Source organism: Puma concolor, chromosome B4 (assembly GCF_028749965.1).
Source record: "Puma concolor isolate L17-30 chromosome B4, mPumCon1.1.hap2, whole genome shotgun sequence".
Taxonomy (NCBI): Eukaryota; Metazoa; Chordata; class Mammalia; order Carnivora; family Felidae; genus Puma; species Puma concolor.
The window spans coordinates 48027888-48052686 of record NC_141673.1 but is presented as its reverse complement, the minus strand read 5'-3'; the positions used below and the strand labels follow the sequence as shown (position 1 = coordinate 48052686).

General features: G+C 35.8%; 1 protein-coding gene across 6 annotated transcripts in view; it reads left to right on the top strand.

Annotated features, from left to right (window-relative positions):
- Positions 1-24799, top strand: part of RAB3IP (RAB3A interacting protein) — a 144559-nt gene that overhangs the window by 101178 nt on the left and 18582 nt on the right. For all 6 annotated transcript variants that reach the window (XM_086712833.1, XM_086712834.1, XM_086712837.1 and 3 more), the window contains exons 2-3: positions 12670-12945; positions 13666-13924. In XM_086712833.1, the coding sequence (XP_086568959.1) occupies positions 12695-12945; positions 13666-13924 (510 nt within the window). In that variant the 5' untranslated portion in view covers positions 12670-12694. The remainder of the gene's footprint in view (positions 1-12669; positions 12946-13665; positions 13925-24799) is intronic.

Genomic DNA, 24799 nt, shown 5'->3' with positions numbered 1-24799 from the left:
TTCATGGAGTGTGAAAGGCAGACCTTATAATCATTCCTGTAGCTTTTATAAGTTCCTCAAAATTTAGAAGGCATCTGTGTTTCTCATATATGTGTTATTGTTGTAATTTTTTTTTTTAATGTTTATTCTTTGAGATACAGCCAGAGTGTGAGCAGGGGAGGGTCGGAGAGAGAGGGAGACACAGAATCTGTAGCAGGCTCCAGTCTCTGAGCTGTTAGCACAGAGCCGGATGCAGGGCTCAAACTCATGAACCATGAGGTCATGACTTGAGCCGAAGTTGGGCGCTTAATAACTGAGCCACCCAGGCACCCCATTGTAATTTTAACGAGTGCCAAATAACACAAAGTGCTAGAATAGTTGGAGAGTGGAGAGAAATGATGAGTTGTGGGTAGAGATACTGTGTGTTGGTTGAGGTAATGAGGGAGAGCTTTCAGGATATTCTGAGGAGGTACACTTTTCAAGTGTAAAAGCTTTGTCTTGTGTAGAGTTTTGGTTAAGGTATAGTTCAATAAAGGATAGTAACTTGGTTACTAAGTTACTTAAGTACACCTGATATTTAAAAATAAAATAACAAAACTTTTGAAAACTCCTGGCTAGCTAATTTCTCCTTTTCTCTACTGATCTCCTTAGCTTTGCTAGGTAGTACTTTTTTTTTTCTCTTTTATTCTTCCAGAGCACTGAGTAAATGCCTCTATTTTGATATTTATTAGTTTTGGTATTCATACTGTCCTGTAAGTTTTGTTGACCTTGAGTTCCCTTCCTCTAGTGTGCACATGCTTTGAAGGCAGGACTTAAGTTATCCTAGCCCTTTTATAGTGTTTGAACTGGGCCTGGTATACCTATAGGTACTGGGCTGTGTTTGGTGATGGGTGTCAGTGGAGGAATGTCAGGATGTATTGAAAGTCATCTAGCAGTAGTAATGGAAATGTGTTCAGAGTGAGAACTGTGTGGGCTAAGGGGAGGAAGAGAGGGATACTTCCAACAGGTAGCATTAACTTGCTCTCTGTGTTTTTCTCTTCTGCTTTCCCTTTCAGTTTACAACAAATGAGGCAGTTTCATAAGCTTCAGCTGTATCTAGTCATGGTTAGAAAGAAGTGAAATAGTAGTCTTGATTTATCTTAGAATATCAGCAACACAAAATTGGATAGCTATAGCCATAAGCTGAGATTACTTAGATCAGAGGAAAAGAATGAAAATTTCTGTAGTTAACAGGATTGTAAACATAAGCATAATGGAAGTTAATAGAATTCTACATATATGAATTGACAATCTAGTATAAAGGAAATCTATGGAAGAATGTGAGAGTACCCTAGAAGTTTATAGGAGCATACAAATGATAGCTTTGAACCAGTTAAGTGCATTGTAATTTTATGTGTCCAGATAATAGTATTGAGTATTTGGGGGCACCTGGTTGACACATCAGGGTAAAACACAAAAAAAGGAAAACAAAATAAATTCAAAAGGCAATAAGTAAATGTGCATTAATTTCCTGTTAGGAAAAGAATTATATTTGATCCCTAGACATCAGAAAGAAAAACTTGTTTTCCATTTTCTTTCCTTTTTTTTTAAGTTTATTTATGTGTTTTGAGAGAGAGTGTGTGAACAAGTGGGGGAGGGGCAGAGAGAGAATTCCAAGTAGGCTCCCCCCTGTCAGCGTAGAGCCCCATTTGGGTCTTGATCTCATGAACCTTGAGAACATGACCTGAGCCAGGATCAAGGGTCAGACGCTTAACTGACTAAGCCACCCAGGCCCCCGAGAGAAAATGATTTATATATAAATAACATACTGTTATATCTATATCTATCTATATATGTAAATAACATACTGTTTTGGTCTTTTTCCTTATTTATATAGTGTTTGAATAAATTTGAAAGCTCTCTAATTAATGGAGAATTTCAAATAAGTACTTGAAAAATGTAATGGATCTCAAAGTTTCTGTCATTTAACCCCAGTAGTCAGCAAGAAGAGTCAGTCCTGCCACATCTGTTTCTTCCCTTCTTGTATTATTTTGAGCAAATTCCAGGCATTGTATACTTTCATCTGTAAATATTTCAGTATATTTTTTTAAAGCATGAAGGGCAGTTAGCTACAATACTGTTATACACTTAAAAAAAAATTAACAATAGGGGTGTCTGGGTGGCTTGGTACATTAAGCATCCTACTCTCGATTTCAGCTCAGGTCATGATCTCATGGTTCATGAGTTCGAGCCCTGTGTTGGGCTCTATGGTGACAGCACAGAGCCTGCTTAGTATTCTCTTTCTCTCCTCCTCTGCCCCTCTCCTACTCATGTGTGTACTCTCTCTCTCTCAAAAATAAATATTAAAAAAATAAAAATAATAATTCCTTTGTATCAAATATCCACACATTTTTGAATACATAATAAGGCCGCTATAATAAAATCAAGTCTCTTTATTTTTATTTATATGCTTCCTTCATTCCCCTAAGTTCTATAAGAGGCTAAATAAGTATTTTAAACCCCACATAGCAAAATAGAAGAGGAAATGGTGATAGCAAAGAGAATGTGGGAAGAAAGAATAGAAAGAACACATCGCAATAGCAAATGCTTATTTTAGTAGCTGTGCATTAGAGAAACTTTAGTTTTCCCTTTCTGAAAGTAAGTATAAGATTAAACTGTGTTCTTGTTTAGATTGTTCACTTACTTATGGTTGGGTGAGACCTGCCCTAGAGTGCATCTGTCTTGATCTACCATTTATCTGAATCTAGCCTTTCCCCCCCCATCAGTTTTATCTTTTAAGTGATTCTTGGATGTAGTGGAGTCAGGTGTCAGAATCAGACACACCAGGATTGAATCCTAGCTGTTATTTATTGACATGTTTGATCTGGATGAAATTAATTATTCTCTCTGAGCCTCAAGTTCTTTTTCTGTAAAAAAAAAAAAAAAAAGATACAAGGGGCGCCAGGGTGGCTCAGTCAGTTAAGTGTCCGACTTCGGCTCAGGTCATGATCTCACAGTCTGAGTTTGAGCCCCGCGTCGGGGCTCTGTGCTGATGGCTCAGAGCCTGGAGCCTGCTTTGGATTCTGTGTCTCCCTCTTTCTCTCTTCCCCTTCACTGCTCTTTCTCTCTCTCTCTCTCAAAATAATAATAAATATTAAAAAAATTAAAGTAAGAACCAGTTCAAAGGGTTGCTGTGAGGAATAACTGGAATAATGTATATAATGTGTTTGTGTGTGTGTATCACACATGCAGAGTATAGTTGTGTATGTGTGTAATGTATATGTGCATGTATGTGTATATAAATACAAATGACGGTGTCCTGAAGGTTTTTCATGTGTGTGTATATATATATGTGTGTACTTCCATTACTTCCAATATCAAAGTATCGAGATTGACATTAGATCAGACCTTTGTAATCTCTTGGCTAGCCTCTTGCAGTAACCTCTTAACCAGTTGCCTCTAGTTTCTTCTCTCTAGTTAAAGTCCTTATCGCCTTGGGAATTATTTTTTCTAATCTACACTAACTGCACTAATCTTTACTACATCAAAGTGTATCTATACTTGGTAAAATGTAGATCTGACCATCTCTCCAGGATAAACTACAAGCAGCATTTTCCATGTTAAATGAAGCTTTTAATGATCTGTCACATATCTGCCTCTCTAGCCTGATGTTCTGTCCTTCTCTTCTTTGTTAGTTTCATTAGTGCCAGACTGTTATTCCCTGACTGTCCTGTATTATTGCCCTGCCTTGTCGACCTATTGAATTCCTACACAGTGTTTAAAATTTTATTTTTTATGTTATATTTTATTTATGTTTTATAACTTATATTATAACTTATATTTTACTTCTCCTGAAACATTTCCTTCCCTCCCCCAGCCCTCAGGGTAATCATTTAGTGGCTCACAACAGGCTGTGCACCTTCTCTTTAGTCCCATTTCATTGCATCATTCTTAGAACTTGGTGCCAGGATTTGCCCCGAGGAGTTGAAGCTGGCAATCATCCTTCCATTCCAAATAGAATAGACACAATTGATAAAAAAACTTATTAAATACACTAATATTATATATGGATAAATGTATTTAATAAATAAAATTTAAATATTGGTGGTTTTTAAGGAAGTGACTTGATGGAATTTGTAACACTTTAATTCGTTATACACTGTTGAGATAGCAATCTAATTTTTAATGACAGGCTGTTTCTTCCATAATTCATGCTGAATTGAGTCATTTGGGAATTACTAAAAGCATCTGTACCTTCCTCCCTGCTTTCCATCCTCCAGCAGTCTTTCAATAAGTTGAAAGAGGAAAATAATACAGATGTAAACATTTCTGTATGTTATATACAGTATATATAGTATAACATATAGATGCTTGCTTTGTTGAGGAAGAACATTTAGAACAGTATGCCTATAATTTAACAATATTTTTAATTTTTTTTTTAACGTTTATTTTTGAGACAGAGAGCATGAACGGGGGAGGGTCAGAGAGAGAGAGGGAGGCACAGAATCTGAAACAGGCTCCAGGCTCAGCTGTCAGCACAGAGCCTGACGCGAGGCTTGAACTCACGAACCGTGAGATCATGACCTGAGCCGAAGTTGGACGCTTAACCGACTGAACCACCCAGGCGCCCTGAACAATATTTTTAAACCAAACAAAACAACCGTTGTTTTTTTTTCTCTTGATGTTTGTGCTGATATTTGACTAGTATTAGATTAACACTGGTTAATTCTTCCCATCAGAAAGTCAGAATCTGGTCTTCCTTCCGGCCTACAGATACACTCACCCATCACCTTATAATCAGGATCATTGGTTCCAATTCCATCGCTAAATAGATGAAGATATTGGGGCTCAGAGAAGTTTAATTCACCTGCCCAAGTTTGCAGGTGTAAGTTAGAGGTTGATCAAAGCTAAGACTTGAACTTTCTTCTTCAGGTACTGGTGTTTCTGTTCTGCTGTGGTGCATATAGCTTGGAGGAATTTTAGTAAATATAGAATTAAAATTATTTAATTTTCAGATATTGGTCTAAAAAAGATTAAAATTACAGCCTTAAAGTTTTCTTTCCTTAGAGGTAAATCTTTTGTTTCTTGTTAAGTCAAATAAGGGGAATATGCTTTTTGTGAGAAAATGGATTTTATTTGTTCTTTTGGACTGTAATAGAAATTGAGTTTCTCGATTTCATTTAAATTGTGTATGTATAGGGGCGCCTGGGTGGCGCAGTTGGTTAAGCGTCCGACTTCAGCCAGGTCACGATCTCGTGCTCCGTGAGTTCGAGCCCCGCGTCAGGCTCTGGGCTGATGGCTCAGAGCCTGGAGCCTGTTTCCGATTCTGTGTCTCCCTCTTTCTCTGCCCCTCCCCCGTTCATGCTCTGTCTCTCTCTGTCCCAAAAATAAAATAAAACATTGAAAAAAAAAAAATTTTAAATTGTGTATGTATATCCATTTTATCCAAGTGCTTTAGTTTTTAATTGAAAATATTGTAGCAGCAATTCATCTTAATTTCTTGAGTTATTCTAAGGATGTTTTTTATTTTCTGTTAGAAAATTCACTTTAAATAGAAAAAAATTTTTATGACAAGTTACTGGAAATTTTCTAGGCATTTATTAAATAAGTTAATACATATGAACTTTTTAGCAAAAATATCTGACACAGAGTTAACTTTAAATATTGGCTGCTGTTTTAGCTGTGATAATACTGACTTCTAAAAAGAAGAAATAACATGAAATACATATGGCTAATCAGAAATAAACTGTTTTGGGGTGCCTTGGCGGCTAAGTTGGTTGAGTATCTGGCTCTTGGTTTTGGCTCAGGTCATGATCTTGCCGTTCGTGGGTTTGAGCCCCGGGTTGGGCTCTGTGCTGACAGTAGGGAGCCTGCTTGGAATTCTCTGTCTCTCCCTCTCAAAATAAATAAAAACTTGAAAAAAAAAATGAAGTACATTGTTTTGGTCAACTTTTCCTTATGATTCAATGTCAGCTTTATTGCTTTGAATTGAGTAATAATAAACCAGATAGGCTGTGTTGGTAATTCACCCATAAGAATTTAATGTCGACTTTTTCACACATTGGTAGTGGTCCTTAACAGGTTTAGTTTATGGATTAGGGTATTCTCCAAAAGAAATTAGTTTTTTTGAATTACTCATTACTTGATGCAAGGAATACTACTGCTTAAAAATAGCAGCTTATTTTACTCATATAAAAACTTTGAATTTAAGATAAGTCTTAAAGCTTCCATACATTTTATTTATTTTTTAAATGTTTATTTGTATTTATTTTTAATTTTTTATGTTTGTTTATTTTTGAGAGAGAAGGGGAGAGAGAGAGAGAGAATGAGTGGGAGAGGGGCAGAGAGAGAGGGAGAGACAGAATCTGAAGCAGCCTCCAGGCTCTGAGCTGTCAACACAGAGCCCAATGCTGGGCTCAAACTCATGAACTGCGAAATCATGACCTGAACCGAAGTCGGCTGCTTAACCGACTGAGCCACCCAGGCACCTCTTTAAATGTTTATTTTTGAGGGAGGGAGGGAGAGAGAGAGAGAGAGAGAGAGAGAGGTGCAAGCGAGGGAGGGGCAGAGAGAGAGGGAGAGAGAGAATCCCAAGCAGGCTCTGAACTGTCAGCAGTGAGCCCAGTGTGGGACTGGAACTCGTGAACCATGAGTTCATGACCTGAACTGAAGTGGGATGCTTAACTGACTGAGCGACCCAGGTGCCCTAAGCTTCCATATATTTTAAAGAGCAAAAGATTTTCAGACCAGTGTGATTGGTGGCTGATTACTAGCTAAGTTACATTTTATGGAAATTGTATATGCTTGAAAAAGGCACTGAATTTAATCTTAAAATAATCTTTTTCAAAAAGTGACTTGAATTTAAACAAAGTTTAAATGTATCCTCCAGAATTAAAACTTGTAGGTAGATGCCCTGCCCAAGGGTGCTGTCCCAAGTGTTATGTACGTTTCTTTTATTTCTCAGCATATAAGGTAGAAAACCCAGGCACAGATTTCCAGATGAGAAACCTAGGCACAGGTTGGCCCAATAATTTGGCAGAAGTGAATTCAAACCTGCCTCTCTTTGAGACTTGCATTTTATGTTTGTTACTTTTGTTTCAGTTTATAGTCTATTTGTATTCTCCATAAATGCTTTGCTTTCACACCTCAGACGTGCCTGAAAAGCCCTTCAAAGAGCTTTATCTTTCTCATTAGTTTCTTGTTCTTTGGGTCTTTTCTTCGGCTTTACTTTTTCTGGAAGTCTTTCTTGTGATTCATTTGCCCCCTCCTCTCTGGTCTCTTAATACCCTTTGTGTCTTCTGTGGCATTTATTACACTGTATCATTGCTTCTACTTGGCAGTCTCCTACTTTCTTCAGACTATTTGGGAGCAGAGACCATTTTTCATCTTCTTTCCCCAGAGCCTGACACATAGCAGGCCCTCAAAATACTTGTTGAAAGAATAGCTGAAATAGTATGTATATAGGTCAGAAAAATAAGATGGATGTTGCAGGGATGATGGATTTTATTCCAACATAAGAAACATTTTTACTCAAATAGTCTAACACTGGAATGGCAAAGCAGTTCAACTGGTGGTAGTATGTTGTGGTTAAGAGCTCGGAGTCTGGAGTTCAACAGATGGGGGTCTTCGTCCTGGCTGTCTTAAGCTGCAGTGTCTTTATAAATGCACTGGAACTACACTTGATATTTAGTAAGTGCTCAAAAAATACTAGCTGCTATTCTGAGAGAAACTGCCTTACCATCCTATATGATTGGGACTGGTAGTTGGATGGCTCAGAGTCCTGTTCCCTCCTTCTCTCTCTGGGTTATTTTGAAGCAAATCCAAGTAATTTTCAGTACATATATCTAAAAGGTAAGGATTTTTTTTTTATATAACCATAATATCATTATCCCTAAAAATTGACAGTAATTCATAACATCAGTAATATCCAGTGCTCAAGTTTCCTTGTTTGTCTCATAATTTTGTTTTCTAGTTGGCTTTATTCAAAAATTCAAACAAGATCCTCACATTGTATTTAGTTATATCTGTTTATTCTCTTTTTAAATTTGTAAGTTCCCTCTACCTTTTTTTTTTTTTTTCTATTTTATTGAAAAAACCAGGTGGTTTGCCTAGTAGAGTTTCCCAAAGTCTAGATTTTGCTGTTTTGTCCCTGTGGTGTTATTTAACATGTTTGTTTCTTTTCTGTATTTCCTACAAACCACTGAAGACCTACCTACAGGCTTGATTTGTTTGGGATCCCCCCCCCCTTTTTTTTGAGGGTGACAAGAATGCTTCATGGATGGTGGTGCTGTCCATTTCTTACTTCACCACATAATCCCATAATGTCTTAATTTCTTTTTGTGATAAGATGTCATCAGTGAGTTCAGGTCCTGTTGTTCTGATCCACTAACTGTAAAGTTCTCCACATAGCTTTTTACCTTATGGCTTTAATAGCTATTCATTATTGATGCCTAGACCCATTTTATTAGGATTGCAAATTCATATTTATTAAATGGAATTCTTTTAAAAAGAGCGTTTTCTCATAAACTGTTTAGTTCTCTGATGTACAAGAAAATCAGGGTAAGTACCTGATTCTTTATTTTACCAGTTTTCAAAATAATGAATCGGCTCCCTAACACCAATCAAAGGGTATCAGTGAGATTTTGTTTTTATTTATGATCATGAGTTTCATAAATTTAAAAATATTTTTGTTTTCGTACCTTACAGATAATATCTTTTTGATGTTCAGGTTGTCTCATCTTTGGTGAGTGGGAATCCTTTTGATGCCACTCCAGTAGTCTTTGATGGCCTTCTTGCTTCCTGGTATAACAGGATGTTCCAGGGTCTTTTTGTACGTTACTGCCCTTGGCCTGGAAATCAGCCATTCCTCTGAGGAGCCCTCGTTCTTTTTTTGTAGGAAATGGTATTACTCTGGGCATTACTCGTTGCTCCTGAGTGGTTACTATTGTTACACCACCTCAGTGGATACGTTTAGGAACTTTTGTTTTAATAGAAATTTTTTTTCTGATTTTTCTGATTCAAATGTAGAACTTCAGAGTTTTTGCTTCTTTGATTTTATATTTATGGCTCTTCTCATGTGCTGAAAATCTTAATTCTGAATGACATTAGCATAATAACTTATTTGCCTGATATTATATAAAATAGTTTCAGAATAGGGATATCAACATTACTAATACGATTACTGAAAATAGTTTATAACTCTTTTCACATTTTTTATCTTTAGAATATATTCTGTATAGTTTTAATGTTTTAAAATCATTTGCAGTAGCTCTTTTCTATGTTGGTAAGCTACCATCTCAGTACATAGCCTGAATCATTTGTTTTATTTTTAGAGATTCTTTTTTAAAATTTAATCTTGGTTTTTTGTTTATGTGGTTCCAAGGTCAAATTCAAATACAAGGCAAAATCCATTTGGAAAAGTCTAGTTTTCATGCCTATCTCCTCTTCCTATTATCTCCCTCTTCCTACAGATAACCATTTCTATTTGGTTTTGGTTTATCCTTCCACTTTTAAAATATAAGTACGTATACATAGTAATACATCTATATGTCATATATACATAGAAATTAATTTGTATTTTCTCCTTTTTTAGGTAATAGGTAGCTTCCTGTGCATAGTTATTTATTTTGTTTTTTAATGTTACTGTAGCCTCAAAATCCCCTCATAGCAGTATGTAGATATTATTTATTTTTTATAGCTGCATAGTGCTTCATTATGAGCATGTACATTATTAGCTCATTCAGTCTTTTGCTGTAACAAGACTTTTGCTAATGTTGCTAGCCTTATGCATTTATCTGTTCTTTTTTATTTTGCCAGTTTATCTTTGGAATAAAGCCCTAAAAGTAGGCATGTTGGGTCATAGGTTTAATGAATATGTCATTTTGCCAGATATTGTCAAATTTTCCTCAATAGGGTTTGTACCGTGTTGCATTTCCAGAAATGCAAATGCTTTCACATTCTATGATTCCATGAACTTCCAAGGTGTAAAGACATGAATTAAAGGTATATGGGATGGTTGAAAGAAAGTATCAAATGGTTACCGAGAAAATGTTGAAAGGTTAATGAGAAAACCCGTTTTCTGCTTAAAAGTGAGTGTGATTAGTAAACCGTATTCAAATGAAAATGAAATTTTCAGGGTTAATGTTTGTTTGGTATATGTATGTATTATGAATAAGGAAAATATTCTTTTGGATGAAAAATAATAAGTATTAAACACTTTAAATTCCTTGTTAATAGGACGTTTCATTTGGTGTAGTGAATATTTTGGGTGAAAAAACAAGAATTAGTTTCATTTTGAAGACTAAAATTATTATTTGCTACAACAGAGAAAACACTGGATTTGAAATTTGGCAGTTGCAGATATAATAGCTATAGCTTTCATTGTCCGTATATATCTTTGAAGGTTTGTGACATGTTGTAATTGCACTTTTGAGAGATTATATTAGGTCACCTCTCTTCTTTGCCAATTTTACTGCGGCCTTTTTGTTTTCTACTTGTCTTCTTTCAAACATTTTTTAAAGGATATAAAAGAGTATAATTTTTCAGTTTAATGAAATTTTTTGTATTTTATGAAGAAATTAGGTACTATATTGGTGCTTGCGTTTGAGAATTTTGGTAGGGTATCACTCACGATTATCAAAGTTTTATTGTAGGAAGGAAAAAATTGGGAAGAGAGGTTGGGCTCAGATCATAGAAGACTTGGTTTTCAGGCTGTTTAGTTTGGACTGTATTCTGTAGATAGTGGAAAATTAATAAAGGATTTATGAGTTCTTTCACATTCAAGTGAAAAATTTGAGTGGTATAGTTTTTAGTTTTAATGTAAACTTTGTGATGTAATTGAGTGGTTATATGAAATAATTTTTGTTTATGTAGATGCAGAAGTGTACATGTTATTGTTAATGGCCAGTTACGGTAACAAATGTTTTTTGAGGCCATACTGTGTACCAAGAACATAGTACACCACTAAGTACTTTATTTGGATTGTCCCCATTGATCCTTACAGCACCTTGGAGAATGGAGACAATGTTGTCATTCTCATTCTCATCCTATCAGAGGAGAAATTTAAATTTTTTTAAATGTTTATTTATTTTGAGAGAGAGGGAGAGCAGGGAAGGTGCAGAGAGTGAGGGAGAGAGAGAATCGCAAGCAGGCTCTGAGTTGTCAGCACAGAGCTTGACGTGGGGCTTGATCCCACGAACCACAAGATCATGACCTGAGCAGAAATCAGCCTCTGATGCTTAACCAGCTGTGCCACCCAGGCACCCCAGGAGAAATGAAGGCTTAGAGAAATGCAACACATTATCCTAGATTGGATCCTGGATCTATAAATAAAGCCATTATTGGGACAATCAGTGAAATTTGACTGGGGCCTGTTGAATAGATTGTAATATCAATCAGTGTTAATTTCCTGATTTTGATGGTTTTGTGGTTAGACAGGAAAATGTCCTTGCATTTAAGATACATATATTGAGATATTAAGCAGTAATGGGCATCATGTCTGAAACCTATTCTCAAGTGGTTCCAAAGTGTTAACAGTTTCATAATCTGGGTAAAAGGTATATGAAAATTCTGCAGCTCTTACCTGAACTTGAATTTATCAGTTGATCCTTGACCAACATGACTTTGAACTGGACGGGTTCACTTTATGTGGGGTTTTTTTTTTTTTTTTGGATAAACACAATACAGTACTATAAATGTATTTTCTTTTCCTTATGGTTTTAATATTTTCTTTTCTCTAGCTTTATTGTAAGAACACAATATATAATACATATAAGTACAAAATATATGTTAATTGACTGTTTGTTATCATTACGGTTTCTGGTCAAGAGGAGGCTAACAGTAGTTAAGATTTTGTGGAGTTAAAAGTTACATGTGGATTTTCAGCAGTTGGTGCCCCAACCACAGTGTTGTTCAAAGGTCAACTGTATAGTATAATGTATATATCTCATTTTAAGTGTGAGTATATATGTATATATGTATATAAAGATATATATAGATATATATAGAGATATACATACATGTATATAGATATATATAAAGATATATATAGATGTATATATATCTTTATGTATATATATCTTTATATATATATACATACACATACATACACACACATATCTTTACTGCATCTTCTATTTACTCTAACCAATATTATATGATAGAAAAGTTAAAAATATCAAAGAAATTTTTATTTATTCCTCATTGTTACTTATTAAATTACTCAGCTTGACAACATTAGCTATAACTTTCAAGTTTATTCCAAATCAGATTGTATTTTGTAATATTTATGCTCTGAGATCACTTAATAAATGTTAAGTGATAATAGTGTTTTTTTTTTTTTTGTATTTTTATTAGAAGTTTATTCTTTATAATGGACTGTTGTTAAAAACACATTTTATAAAGGGGCGCCTAGGTGGCTCAGTCAGTTAAGCGTCTGATTCTTGGTTTTGGCTCAGGTCATGATCTCATGGTTTATGAGTTTGAGCCCTGTGTTGGGCTCTGTGCTGGCAGTGTGGTCCTTCTCTCTGTCCCTCTCTCACTGTGTCTCTCTTTTTACCCCCTGGTTGTATGCATGCTCTGTCTCTCTCAAAAATAAATAAACATTAAAAAAACATTTTACAAGTTATATATTTAATTTTAATTTAGTTTTATTTTGTTAATATAATTTTAAATGCCACTATCAAAATAACTCCGCTTTTTGTTTTAACATAGGTTATCTTATGATGAGGCTTTTGCTATGGCTAATGACCCCTTGGAAGGCTTCCATGAAGTAAACCTTGCTTCACCTACTTCTCCAGACCTTCTTGGTGTGTATGAATCAGGAACTCAAGAGCAGACTACCTCACCAAGTGTCATCTACCGGCCACATCCTTCAGCTCTGTGCTCTGCCCCCATTCAGGCTAATGCCTTAGATGTTTCCGACCTTCCTACACAACCTGTGTATTCATCCCCCAGACGTTTAAATTGTGCAGAAATATCTAGTATCAGGTAGGAGATCATTAAGATACTTATTTTGGAGTATCATGTTAAACAAATGACAGCTTGCTTGTTTGCCTTATTTTCAGTTTTAATATTTTAGAAAATTTAAATAATAAAAGCATGTCCATGAAGAGAGCAATACATGTTAATGTTGAAGAGCAGGGGTCAGCAATCTTTTTATGTAAAGGGCCAGGTGGTAAATATTTTAGGCTTTGCTGGCCATACAGTCTCTGTTGCAGCTATTGAGCTCTGCCTTTAAAATGTGAAAGCAGCCACAGACAGTACATAAATGAAAAAACTCCAATAAAACTGTACGTATGGACACTGAATTTTGAATTTTGTATAATTTTCCCATGTCACAAAGTATTTTTATTTTGATTTTTCCCCCCAACCATTTGAGAATGTAAAAATGAATCTTGGTTCGTGAGCCTTATAAAACAGGTAGCAGGCTGAATTTAGCCTACATTTAATTTGCCGACCCCAGTTCTAGAGTAGCACTATCTGATAGAATTTTGTGATGATGAAAATGCGCTAGCCATTGGCCGTATGTGGCTATTAGACTTGAAATGTGTTAGCTTTGACTGATTTTTTAATTAATAAATAATTTATAAATTACCTTAATTTTAAAGCTAAGGCTATTAATTAAATATTAGTGCCATTACAGACTTTCTGTGTTTATGCTAGTTTTGTATGAGCATATGCTGATGTTTCCTGAACTCTCCTTTATAGCATCCATGTTACAGATCCAGCGCCTTGTTCTACCTCTGCAGTCACAGCTGGGTTAACTAAATTAACTGCGAGAAAGGACAACTGTAATGCAGAGAGGGAGTTTTTACAGGGTGCTACTATACCAGAGGCTTGTGATGGCAGTGACGATATATTTGGGTTGAGTACTGATAGTCTGTCCCGTTTACGAAGCCCATCTGTTTTGGAAGTCAGAGAAAAGGGCTATGAAAGATTAAAAGAAGAACTTGCAAAAGCTCAGAGGGTAAGCAGAAAAGATGCTTTATTCTTCCATGTTTTGTATTTGAAATTAATGTTTACTCATGAAGTGGGGCAACTCAAATGAAATCATTGTAATTTTATACCTACCTTCTCATATGTGTAGCCTCAGCTCCTGTTGGGCAGCATCTGGGAATCTCTGAAATTGGTGGAGTAGTAGTAAAGAAGCTCATCTAAGATTACTAACTGGAAAAATGAGAATCTGAAACCACTACATTGCCTGCTCCCTGTCTTACATTAATATTAACACAGATTTGATGGGTTATGTTCCATGTGTGGGTTTTCCCCTTCTTGTATATGGTTGACTTTATGGTCCTTCACTTGAAGTCATTTAGTCCAAGTCATTTTTTGGGGTGGGGGGGGAATTGTTTTAGTAATAATTCCCTTTGCCATTCAGCTGGGTTGAATATTTTCTGTATCTTGGAGAATTTTCCTTTTTTGGTAATTTGTTCTGTTTCCCATTTGGTCATCTTTAAAATTTCTGCTATTTATTCCCAGATTTGTGGCTATGTCCTGCTCTTTTTCTGTGACTGCAGTTAAGTTTCAGAGGGAAATTTATAGTGCTAAATATTTATAATTAGAAAAAGGAAAAAGTCTCAAATCAGCAATCTTAAGCTCTCACTTTAAGAACCTAGAAAAAAAGGGGCACCTGGGTGGCTCAGTCGGTTAAGTGTCCGACTTCAGCTCAGGTCATGATCTGACGGTTCGTGAGGTCGAGCCCCATGTTGGGCTCTGTGTTGACAGCTGAAAGCCTGGAGCCTGCTTCAAATTCTTTCTCCCTCTCTCCCTGCTCTTCCCCCACTCGTGTGCGCTCTCTCTCTCTCAAAAATAAATAAAAACATTTTAAAAAATTATAAAAAAAGAACCTAGAAAAAAATAGCAAAAGCAGAGCAAGCAGAAGGGAGAAAATAATAAAGATAAGAGCAGAAATCAATGAAATTGACAACAGAAAAACTAGAGAAAATGAATGAAATAAAGTGCTGATTCTTTAAAAAATAATGAAATTGACAAACCTCTCATAAGACTGACAAAGACACAGATTATTAATAGCAGGAATGAAATGGGATATCACTACAGATTCTGTTGACATCAAAAATACAATAAAGGAATAATATGAACAACTTCCTATATAAATTTGACAACTTAGGTCAAATGGGCCAATTCACATTTAGAAACTTGAGAAGATAGGGCATATTTTAAATGTGTAATTTTTAGCATGTTATGACATTTCACAAACACATATTCCTTCTCTCTTGCTACCAGATTTGTCTCTTAAGAGTGTAAGTTGTTGTTTGTATCCCTAGTGCTTAGCAGAATTCAGTACGATGCCTGACATTTATGCTTCCTTATGAATGCTTCAGTGAATGGCTGATAGCTAAAATAGCCACACAGATATTTTAAAACATTTCTGGTTAAATATATTTTATCGAAAAGAAAAATCAGTAGCCTTTTTATCTTTTTTCCAAAGGGAAGGGATATGTGATTGTATTTGGCAGAAGCCATCTGGATCAGACTCTGTTGTCTTAATACACAGTAGTAAGTGCAATCACAGTTTATGTAGAGCTGAACTATTGAGCATATATATCTATCATTGAGAATATGTTGTGGTTACTTATTGATGAGAACAGATTGCTAATTTCTTAGCTCAAGTTGAGAATTTCTTTTAAAGTCTTTTATTTGCTGTATTTAGAGGTCCTGTTGAGGTAATTGAAATAGTAATGACATGTGAATGTATACATATGGTGAATTATGAATGTACAAGATCATATTAATACTTAGAGGTTAAGTCTTGAAAATGTCTTGAATATGAAAATATTTCTTGATTGTATCAGCCTGTGAATTAAAATTATGTCAACGACCATTCTCTTTATTCTGATTATTCTTTTAAGAGACTACAGAGAGTTACTGTTTTTCCATTCTTTTACCTTGAACCTATTTTTATCTTCTTCTATAAAGTGAGTTTTTTGCAGGTGGTATATAGCTATCATTTTGCTTTTTTATCCATTCTGTTAATCTTTGCCTTTTAATTGGTGTGTTTAGACCATTTACATTTAATGTGATATTAATATGGTTTTGTTTATATATGCCATCATTACTGTTTTTGTTTTCTGTTTGTTCCATATGTTCCTTTTTCTTCTTTTTCCTTCTTTTATGCTTCATTTTGGATTAATTCCGTATTTTTGCTGATTTCATCTTGTCTCCTTTGGCTTATTAGGTATATATCTTTGTTGTGCTAACTCAGTGATTGCATTAGGGTTTATAATATACATAATTAACTTATCCCTGTTTATTTTCTAATGACGTTATACTATCTCACATATAATGTAAGAACCTTACAAAAGTGTACTGCCTGTCTCTTCTTTTCCTGCCTTTGTGCTATAATTGTTTTTTGCTCATGATTATATTTTGAACGCATAATTGGTTTTCAATACGTTTTGTTGATTAAATGAATATATATGTATGCAGTTACATCATTGTATGAATAGACACTTGTTAGGTAGGGACATGCTAGCTGCTTATAAGCAACCCCTAAATTTTAGTAACTTGAAGTTAATTTTTATTTATTGACATTCTGGAATAGATGTGCATAGTTGTTAGGCAGATCTTTATGAAATAATTCAGGGCTCCTTTTTCTTCTGTCTTGGATGTTTGTAATCTATTGGAATTTTATTATCTATATCTAACCAGTGAGATGAGGGGAAAAGAAATCTTGGAGAAGGCACGCTGGCTTCTAAAGAGCCTTGACTTAGAAGTGACACACACAACTTTTGCTCACATTCCATTGCAAACCAATTTCATGCTGATACTTAGATGTGTGGTGGGCTAGGAAATGTAGTCCCTACTGGGCAACCACTTCCCAGCAACAAATCCATACCATGTGTAGGGGGAATACTAATGTGATCATTGATTTTGAGGTACAGAGTTGCCAGAAATGATACGGTAGTTCACTTGTTTGGCCTTCTGTAGGTCATTGCTGAAGAGCAGTTTTGATGGACTTCTGAAGTAGAAGTTGGGCTTTGGTTTACCTTTTTAAAATGTTGCTTCTTGGGTACTAACCAAAGCAATCTACATATTTACTGCAATTCCTATCAAAATAACGCCAGCATTCTTCACGGAGTTAGAACAAACAGTCCTAAAATTTGTATGGTATCAGAAAAGACCCTGAATAGCCAAAGCAATCCTGAAAAAGAAAACCAAAGCTGAAGGCATCATAATTCCGGGCTTCAAGCTGTATTACAAAGCTGTAATCATCAAGACAGTATGGTACCAGCATAAGAACAGACACATAAATCAATGGAACAGAATAGAGAACCCAGAAATGGACCCACAAATGCATGGGTAACTAATCTTTGACAAAGCAGGAAAAGAATATCACATGGAATAAAGACAGTCTCTTCAGCAAGTGGTGCTGGGAAAACTGGACAGCAACATGCAGAAGAATGAGCCTGGACCACTTTCTTACACCATTCACAAAAATAAACTTAAAATGGATGAAAGACCTAAACATAAGACAGGAAGCCATCAAAATCCTAGAGGAGAAAGCAGGCAAAAACCTCTTTGACCTCAGCTATAGCAACTTCTTACTTGGCACATCTCCAGAGGCAAGGGAAACAAAAGCAAAAATGAACTATTGGGGCCTCATAAAGATAAAAGCTTTGGCAAAGGAAACTTCTGCAAAAGGAATAATCAGGAAAGGTAAAAGGCAACTGACAGAATGGGAGAAGATATTTGCAAACAACATATCAGAAAAAGGGCCAGTATCCAAAATCTATAAAGAACTTATCAAAATCAACACCTAAAAAACAAATAATCCAGTAAAGAAATGGGCAAAAGACATGAATAGACAGTTTACCACAGAAGATATCTAGATGGTCAGCCAACACATGAAAAAATGCTCAACATCACTCATCATCAGGGAAATACAAATCAAAACCACAATGAGATACCACCTCACACCTGTCAGAATGGCTAAACTTGACAACTCAGGCAACGACAGATATTGGCAAGGATGTGGAGAAAGAGGATGTCTTTTGCACTGCTGGTGGGAATGCCAACTGGTGAGCCACTCTAGAAAACCGTATGGAGGTTCCTCAAAAAATTGAAAATAGAACTATGCTGCAACCCAGCAATTGCACTACTAGGTATGTACCCTAGTAGTAGGGTGCATATGCACCCTAATATTTATAGCAGCACTGTCAAGAGTAGCCAAAATATGGAAAGAGTCCAGGTGTCCATCGACTGATGAACGGATAAAGAAGGTGTGTGGGTGGGTGGGTGGGTGGGGGAATACTATGTGGCAATCAAAAAGAATGAAATTTTGCCATTTGCAACAATGTGAGAGTATACTGTATTATGCTAAGCAAAACAAGAGAAAGACAAATACATGATTTCACTCGTGGAATTTAAGAAACAGATGAACATAGGGAAAGGGAAGCACAAATAAGATAAAAAAACAGAGACAAACCATAAGAGACTCTTAAATACAAAAAACAGAGGATTGCTGGCAGGGTATTGGGTGGGGGGAAGGTCTAGAAGGGTGAGAGGCATTAAGGAGGACACTTGTTGGGCTGAGCACTGGTTATGTAAGTGATGAATCACTAAATTCTGTTTCTGAAATTATTACACTATATGTTAACTAACTTGGATTTAAATTAAAAATAAATAAAATAAAGTGTTGCTTCCTGGACTCTGTCCCAAATTCTGCTGAAATAATACTATCATGCTGAGGCTTGGGGATATGCATTTTTAATAAACTCCCTCATTGTTTCTTATATTTACTAAGTGTGAGACCCACTGGTATAATGTGTTACTTTCAGCTTTTAATTACTCTTCCTTAAAAGAGAGTGAAATAACTTGGAAAATAAAATTCAGTGGAATGACTTGCAGCCAGATAAAGTCACTCAAATACACGTACCTGTATCAAATCCATATTCAGCATGGTTCTACTAACTGTGGCCATGGATGTTCATAAACATGTACTATGTTCTTTTATAAACAGATATATTTCTTGAGTAACCAAAGTATTAACAGCATTGTTCAAAGCCCTGTAGGGGGCAAAAATAAATTAGACTTGACCCTGTCTTTAAGGTGTTTACTAGTTGGGGAGAAAAGACATGTATACACGGTCATGTTTACTGATACGGAGTTGTACATTTTTTTTTTCCGATTTTAACCTTCATGACACTCATCATTGCCTACTTGTGTGTGAACTTGGTTGTAGTTGTTCATGTGATTAATTCAGTTGAATTCTGTGAGTTGGGTTTATTTGTTGGTCTTAATTACTGGCTTAAATGTCTTCAAAATGACCTCATTATGATAGCATTGAAACAGAAAAATATTTAAAAAAAGAATAAAAATCTCTGTCTCTGTCAGCTTAAAAGAGTTTTTCCTATAAGTGTAAAATGAAAAGTCTAAGTGGAAAAAAGACATAGTTTCATTGACAGCACTTTTTCTTTCTTGATGTATTAAATGTTTATCTTAAATACAGTAGTCTTAAGTTTGGAATATACTTGATCAGAGACCTAATGTTCTGTGGTTTGAGTGTCTCTCAAATTTCTTTTCTTTAGTACTACCACTCTAAATTTGTATCTGCTGTCTAAAGTATACCAGTGATCAGTGAACTGTTTTTCTTGTATCTAGTCTTTTTTTAACGTCTCTACACTTCCAAGTTACCACTTTGAATTGCAGATCTGATTGTTGCTATCCTGTTTAAAATCTTTCAGTGACTTCCCATTTGCCTTTGAGATAATTTCCCTTTGTCTTTAAAGGAAATCCTGATTTCCAAGGCAGTGCTTTTCAGGACAGGTCATAAACCTAAGTTGCTGGCATTATCTTTTTGTGGTGGTTATCCCTCGTCGTCTTTAGCTACTATAAAACATACTCTTTTATTTCTTCCTCTGCATTTGGCAAACTCCTACTTTTTCTGGTATGTATGCATCACTATAGTCCTTATCGAATAGCCATGTGAATCTGTTTAAAGATTTGCTACGCTGAACAGGAAAATCATTAATGGGGGTTTACTCCTTTTCTAAGTGTCCCCAGCACCTAGATGAATGCCTGAGGCTAACAGAAGAATCAGCATTCAATCAACACAAAATTAATGTTTCTTGAAGGAATGAAGTTTGAATAACTATGTTATGGTGTAACATTCTGATAATGAAAAGTACAAATTCTGAGAAATAGTCACACGAATTACAAATTCAACTTCACATAGGTAGACTGAGAATAGACATTGAGGCATAGAGAGAAAGTAGTCAGACATTTACGTGGAAAAGGTTAAACCAGATGGATGGGCTAGGATGGGGAGTGAAACGAGTGAATCAGGCCAGTTTTACTGTAGCTTTAGAGTATGGATCAAGGGAGATAACTCGAAAGGGAAATTGAGCACATGTTGTAGAGGGCCTTTAGTATTACAGTGAGGTCTGTGCCACTTTGGTAAATGATCGGGAGCTATTCAAGAATTTTGCCTTCATGAACGACAGTGTATTGCTCTAGTGGATTGGAAATTTCTCTAGGGGCAGTATCTTAGCTGGTTTTGTATCCTGAGGGATTACCATAGGGACCACATAGCAGGAAATGTTGAATAAATTGGCTTAGTTTTCATAGGAAATTGTAAAATAGTGAAATTTTAGAGTTTGAAAGAATCTGGCATTAGATTTATGCAGTTACAGATTTAAAAATTAACTCAGGGAGAATTGGCATCTTTATGATATCTTTCTACTCAAAAACATGGTGTGTCCTTCCTGTTTGTTTAGGACTACTTCTGTATTTTTGTATTTGGCAGTATTTTAAAGTTTTCATTTTGCATTGTGGTCTTTAGTGTTCTGAAGTTTTGTCATCAGTGATTTTTGCCCTGTATTCTGTCTAGTCTGATATCAAGATTCAGATTCCTATTTTATTTTTATTTGTATTACGTTTTAAAGCATACTTCACCCATTCTTTTTTTTAATCTGTCTGAATCACTTTATTTTAGGTGTGTCTCTTATGTATAGAGTACAGAGATAGATTTTGTTTTTTTAAGCCAACCTGAAAATCATTTTCTTTTAATTAGGTGAGTTACGCCCATGCACCTTTATTGATAAATTTGTTACGTTTGGGCTAGTTTCTGTCACATAGTTTTGAGATGGCTCCTGGGTGTGTATGCAGACCCTTATGTGCTCTGTTTTCTTCGTGTCTTCTTCCTTTTTGGTGTTTTGGAAGGTTTGATTTCCGTTCTAGTTGTTACTTTCCTTTAATCAAAGATGTGTATATCTCCCAGCCTTTCTTGAGATACTGCCTTTGTTCCCTGCCATAAGCAATACTGAAATTATCTAGCTCCTGTTTATTTCTCTTATATCATTGAATTTTAAAGTTTTATCTCAGTTTTAATCTCTTGCTCTTAGATATGTTTAGGTTTATAGTAGTTAAGTTGTGAGTCTCAAGTTGTATACCTTTGCTCCCCATGAATATTTGAGAAGTTTATGACTTTAATTTCATCTTTCTCTTATTTGTGTGTATGTATGTGTGTTATTTAAAAAAATTGTTTTTAACATTTTTATGTTAAGAGACAAGAGAGACAGGGTGCTAGCGGGGGAGGGGCAGAGAGAGAGGGAGCCACAGAATCAGAAGCAGGCTCCAGGCTCTAAGCTATCAGCACAGAGCCTGATGCCGGGCTTGAACCCATAAACTGCGAGATCTGAAGTCAGATGCTCAACTGACTGAGCCACCCAGGTGCCTTAATGTTTGTTATTTTTATATTCCTAAAGCTCATAACATTTAAGTAGCTGTTTTGTCAGCTCTATCCCTTTTTAAAAAATAGACTTAATTTTTTTAGAGCGGTTTTAGGTTCACCTAAAATTGAGAGAGAAATACAGAGTTCCCATACACCTGCATGGTCCCTCAGCACTATCCAATCCCACCCCAGGATGATACATTTATTATAATCAATGACCTTATATTGGCATATCACTATCCCCCCAAATCCAGAATTCATATTAGGGTTCCCTTGGTGTTCTGTATTCTATGGATTTTGACAAGTGTATAATGACATGTACTGACCGTTGTAGTATTACCCAGAATAGTTTCACTGCCCTGAAAATCCTCTAAACCTGTTTATTCCTCCCTACCCCCAAATTCTGGCAATGATTGATATTTTTATGGTCTCCATAGTTTTACCTTCTCCAGAATGTCATATAGTTGGAATCAGAGTATGTAGCCTTTTCAGATTAGATGCTTTTATTTAATAATACGCATTTATTTTCCTCCATGTCTTTTCATGGCTTGGTAGCTCATTTCCTTTTAATGCTGAGTAATATTCCATTATCTCAATGTACCACAGTTTATTCATTCACCTACTGAAGGACATTTTGGTTGTTTCCAAGTTTTGCCAGTTAGGAATGTATAAACATCTGTGTACAGGTTTTTGTGTAAACCTGTTTCCAACTCCTTTGGGTAAATACTAAGGAGTGCAGTTGCTGGATCATATGGTAAGAGTGTGTTTAATTTTATAAAAAGCAGCCAAACTGTCTTTTAACCTAGCTGAGCCATGCTAAATTCCCAATGCATGGGAGAGCCTATTACTTCCCGTCCTTGCCAGCATTTGGTATTGTCAGTGTTCTGGATTTTGGCCACTCTTGATAGGTGTGTGATGGTATCATTGTTGTTTTAATTTGCATTTCCTGATGACCTATAATACAGAATATCTTTTCATATGCTTATTTGCCTTCTTTATATCTTTGTTGAATTGTCTCTTCAGGTATTTTGCCCATTTTTTAATCCGGTTGTTTGTTTTCTTACTGTTGAGTTTTAAGAATTTATATATTTTTGATAATAGTCTCTTATCAGATATGTCTTTTGCAGAAATTTTCTCCCAGGCTTGTCTTTTCGTTCTCTTGATATCGTCATCTTTTAGTTGTAGTTCTACAGTTAAATATGTTTGCTTCTCACCCTCAGTCCTTAGCGTTAAAGCTTCTCCAGCTTCTTCTGGATTATCTGAATCTCATTCTTTACTTGGTCACTCAGTCACTCATAGGAGAGAGATTCTCTGGGATTTTGCAGGTTTATAACTCTTTGTCTCTGACTTTATACTTTGGCTAAATATAAAATTCTCATTTCACAGTGTTTCCCTTGACTATCTTAAAAATGTTATTCTGGGGGTACTTGGGTGGCTCAGTCAGTTGAGCGTCCAACTTCGGCCCAGGTCATGATCTCATGGTTCGGGAGTTCGAGCCTCACATCTGGCTCTCTGCTGTCAGCACAGAGCCTGCTTCTGATCCTCTGTTCCCCTCTTCCTGCCCCTCTCCCACCTGCAGTCTCTCAAAAATAAAATTAAATATTAAAAAAAATGTTATTCTGGTGTTTTCTAGCATAAACTGCTGTTGGCATTTTAATCCCAATCTGATTACTTTACAGGTGACTTGGATTGTGTTTAACTTTTTTTATAACAGTAACTTCACATATCTGTGTTTGTTTTCCATATTTAAATGAATTGGATTTTCCTGGACTGTTAGGAGGAGGTTCCTGTGAAGGAGGAGGATAAACCAAGGAGTTTTGTGTTCAAGAGCTTTCCCTTCTGTTGTTATTGGTGTATCTGTGTAACCACTTCTGTCTTTCAGAGGTAAACCTTGTTCAGGAAGGTTTTCTCCTCTAGCCCAGTGCCTCTGCAAACTTTACAAGCTTAACATTATCTCTAAAAATGGTATTTCTAGTAGAAATATAAGAAAAGATAATTATTTTTTCTTACACTACTTTCTGCGATCTGTTTCCTTTGGAACCTTGCCACCCTCTTTCTCCTTTGATATCTTAGCCTTCTTTCTCTCTATGTCCATTATTCCTGTCCTGCAGTTTGGTTTCAGATTCCAAGCGTTTTTCCCTTGGGGTGGGCTTTGTACTAGAAGGGTCTCTTTGCTGGATGCTGTGTGATTCCTCAGAGTTTAGGGCATTACAGCACTGTTTGCTGTGTCAGGACTACATACACATTTTTGCATTCCACCTGCAACTTGGAGCCTGTGAAAACCTTTTCCTTTTTCTCCATTTGTTCTCATACTTGTTCTCCCAGTTTTCAGAGAGGCTGAGTCCTCTCCTTTGGGGTATTTGTAATGATTTTTGGGTTCTGAGGCTTCATACGATACCTCTGTAGTCACTTCCACTTCCTGCTGTCCCTTCCACATAGCTGCTGATTCTTTGGTGTTGGTAGTGTAGCCACGTCTCTCACAGTCTAAGATTTGTGGGGATTTCCTTCCGTAGTTTTGTTGAAGGTGTACTCATTGGGTTCTTCTGACCTTCCCGTTGGTATATTTGATTTTCAGGAGTTGCCCTTGGGGGATTCTATGCTGCCACCACAATTACAACACAACAAATCCATTATTTCATTAGTGTAATTGTGACCAATATATAGGAAGGTGGGATTTTTTTTAGCCCTAAATTTGAAAGATTAATTTAGGACAGCATATAAAATTGCATATTATTTACATCTTAATAAGGGATTTTTTAAACATCTATTTGATACCTTTTGAGAACTCATGTATAAATATTAGGAAGTGATTTTGTCGTTAACATTTTTCTTAGTTTTAAATGCAAATATGTTTCATTCACTTCTGGTTGCAGGGCTAAATGGGTATAGTCTACGAATGGAAATTTTAGACTAATTGCCATATGGTACATAGTTATCTATAAGTGAACAAATTTTAAAATAAACTTGAAAAAACCACACTGAACTTTTACTGAGATGGATAAGCGTAATTAAAGAAATTCCCTCCTGGATGGAAATAAATATCTTCAGAGAACAGTTAAGGGAAAAAAGAATGAAGTTATTGAATTGTGTATTTCACATATAATATATAATCTTAATCTTTGTATGTCTCATGACGGAAACATTAAAATT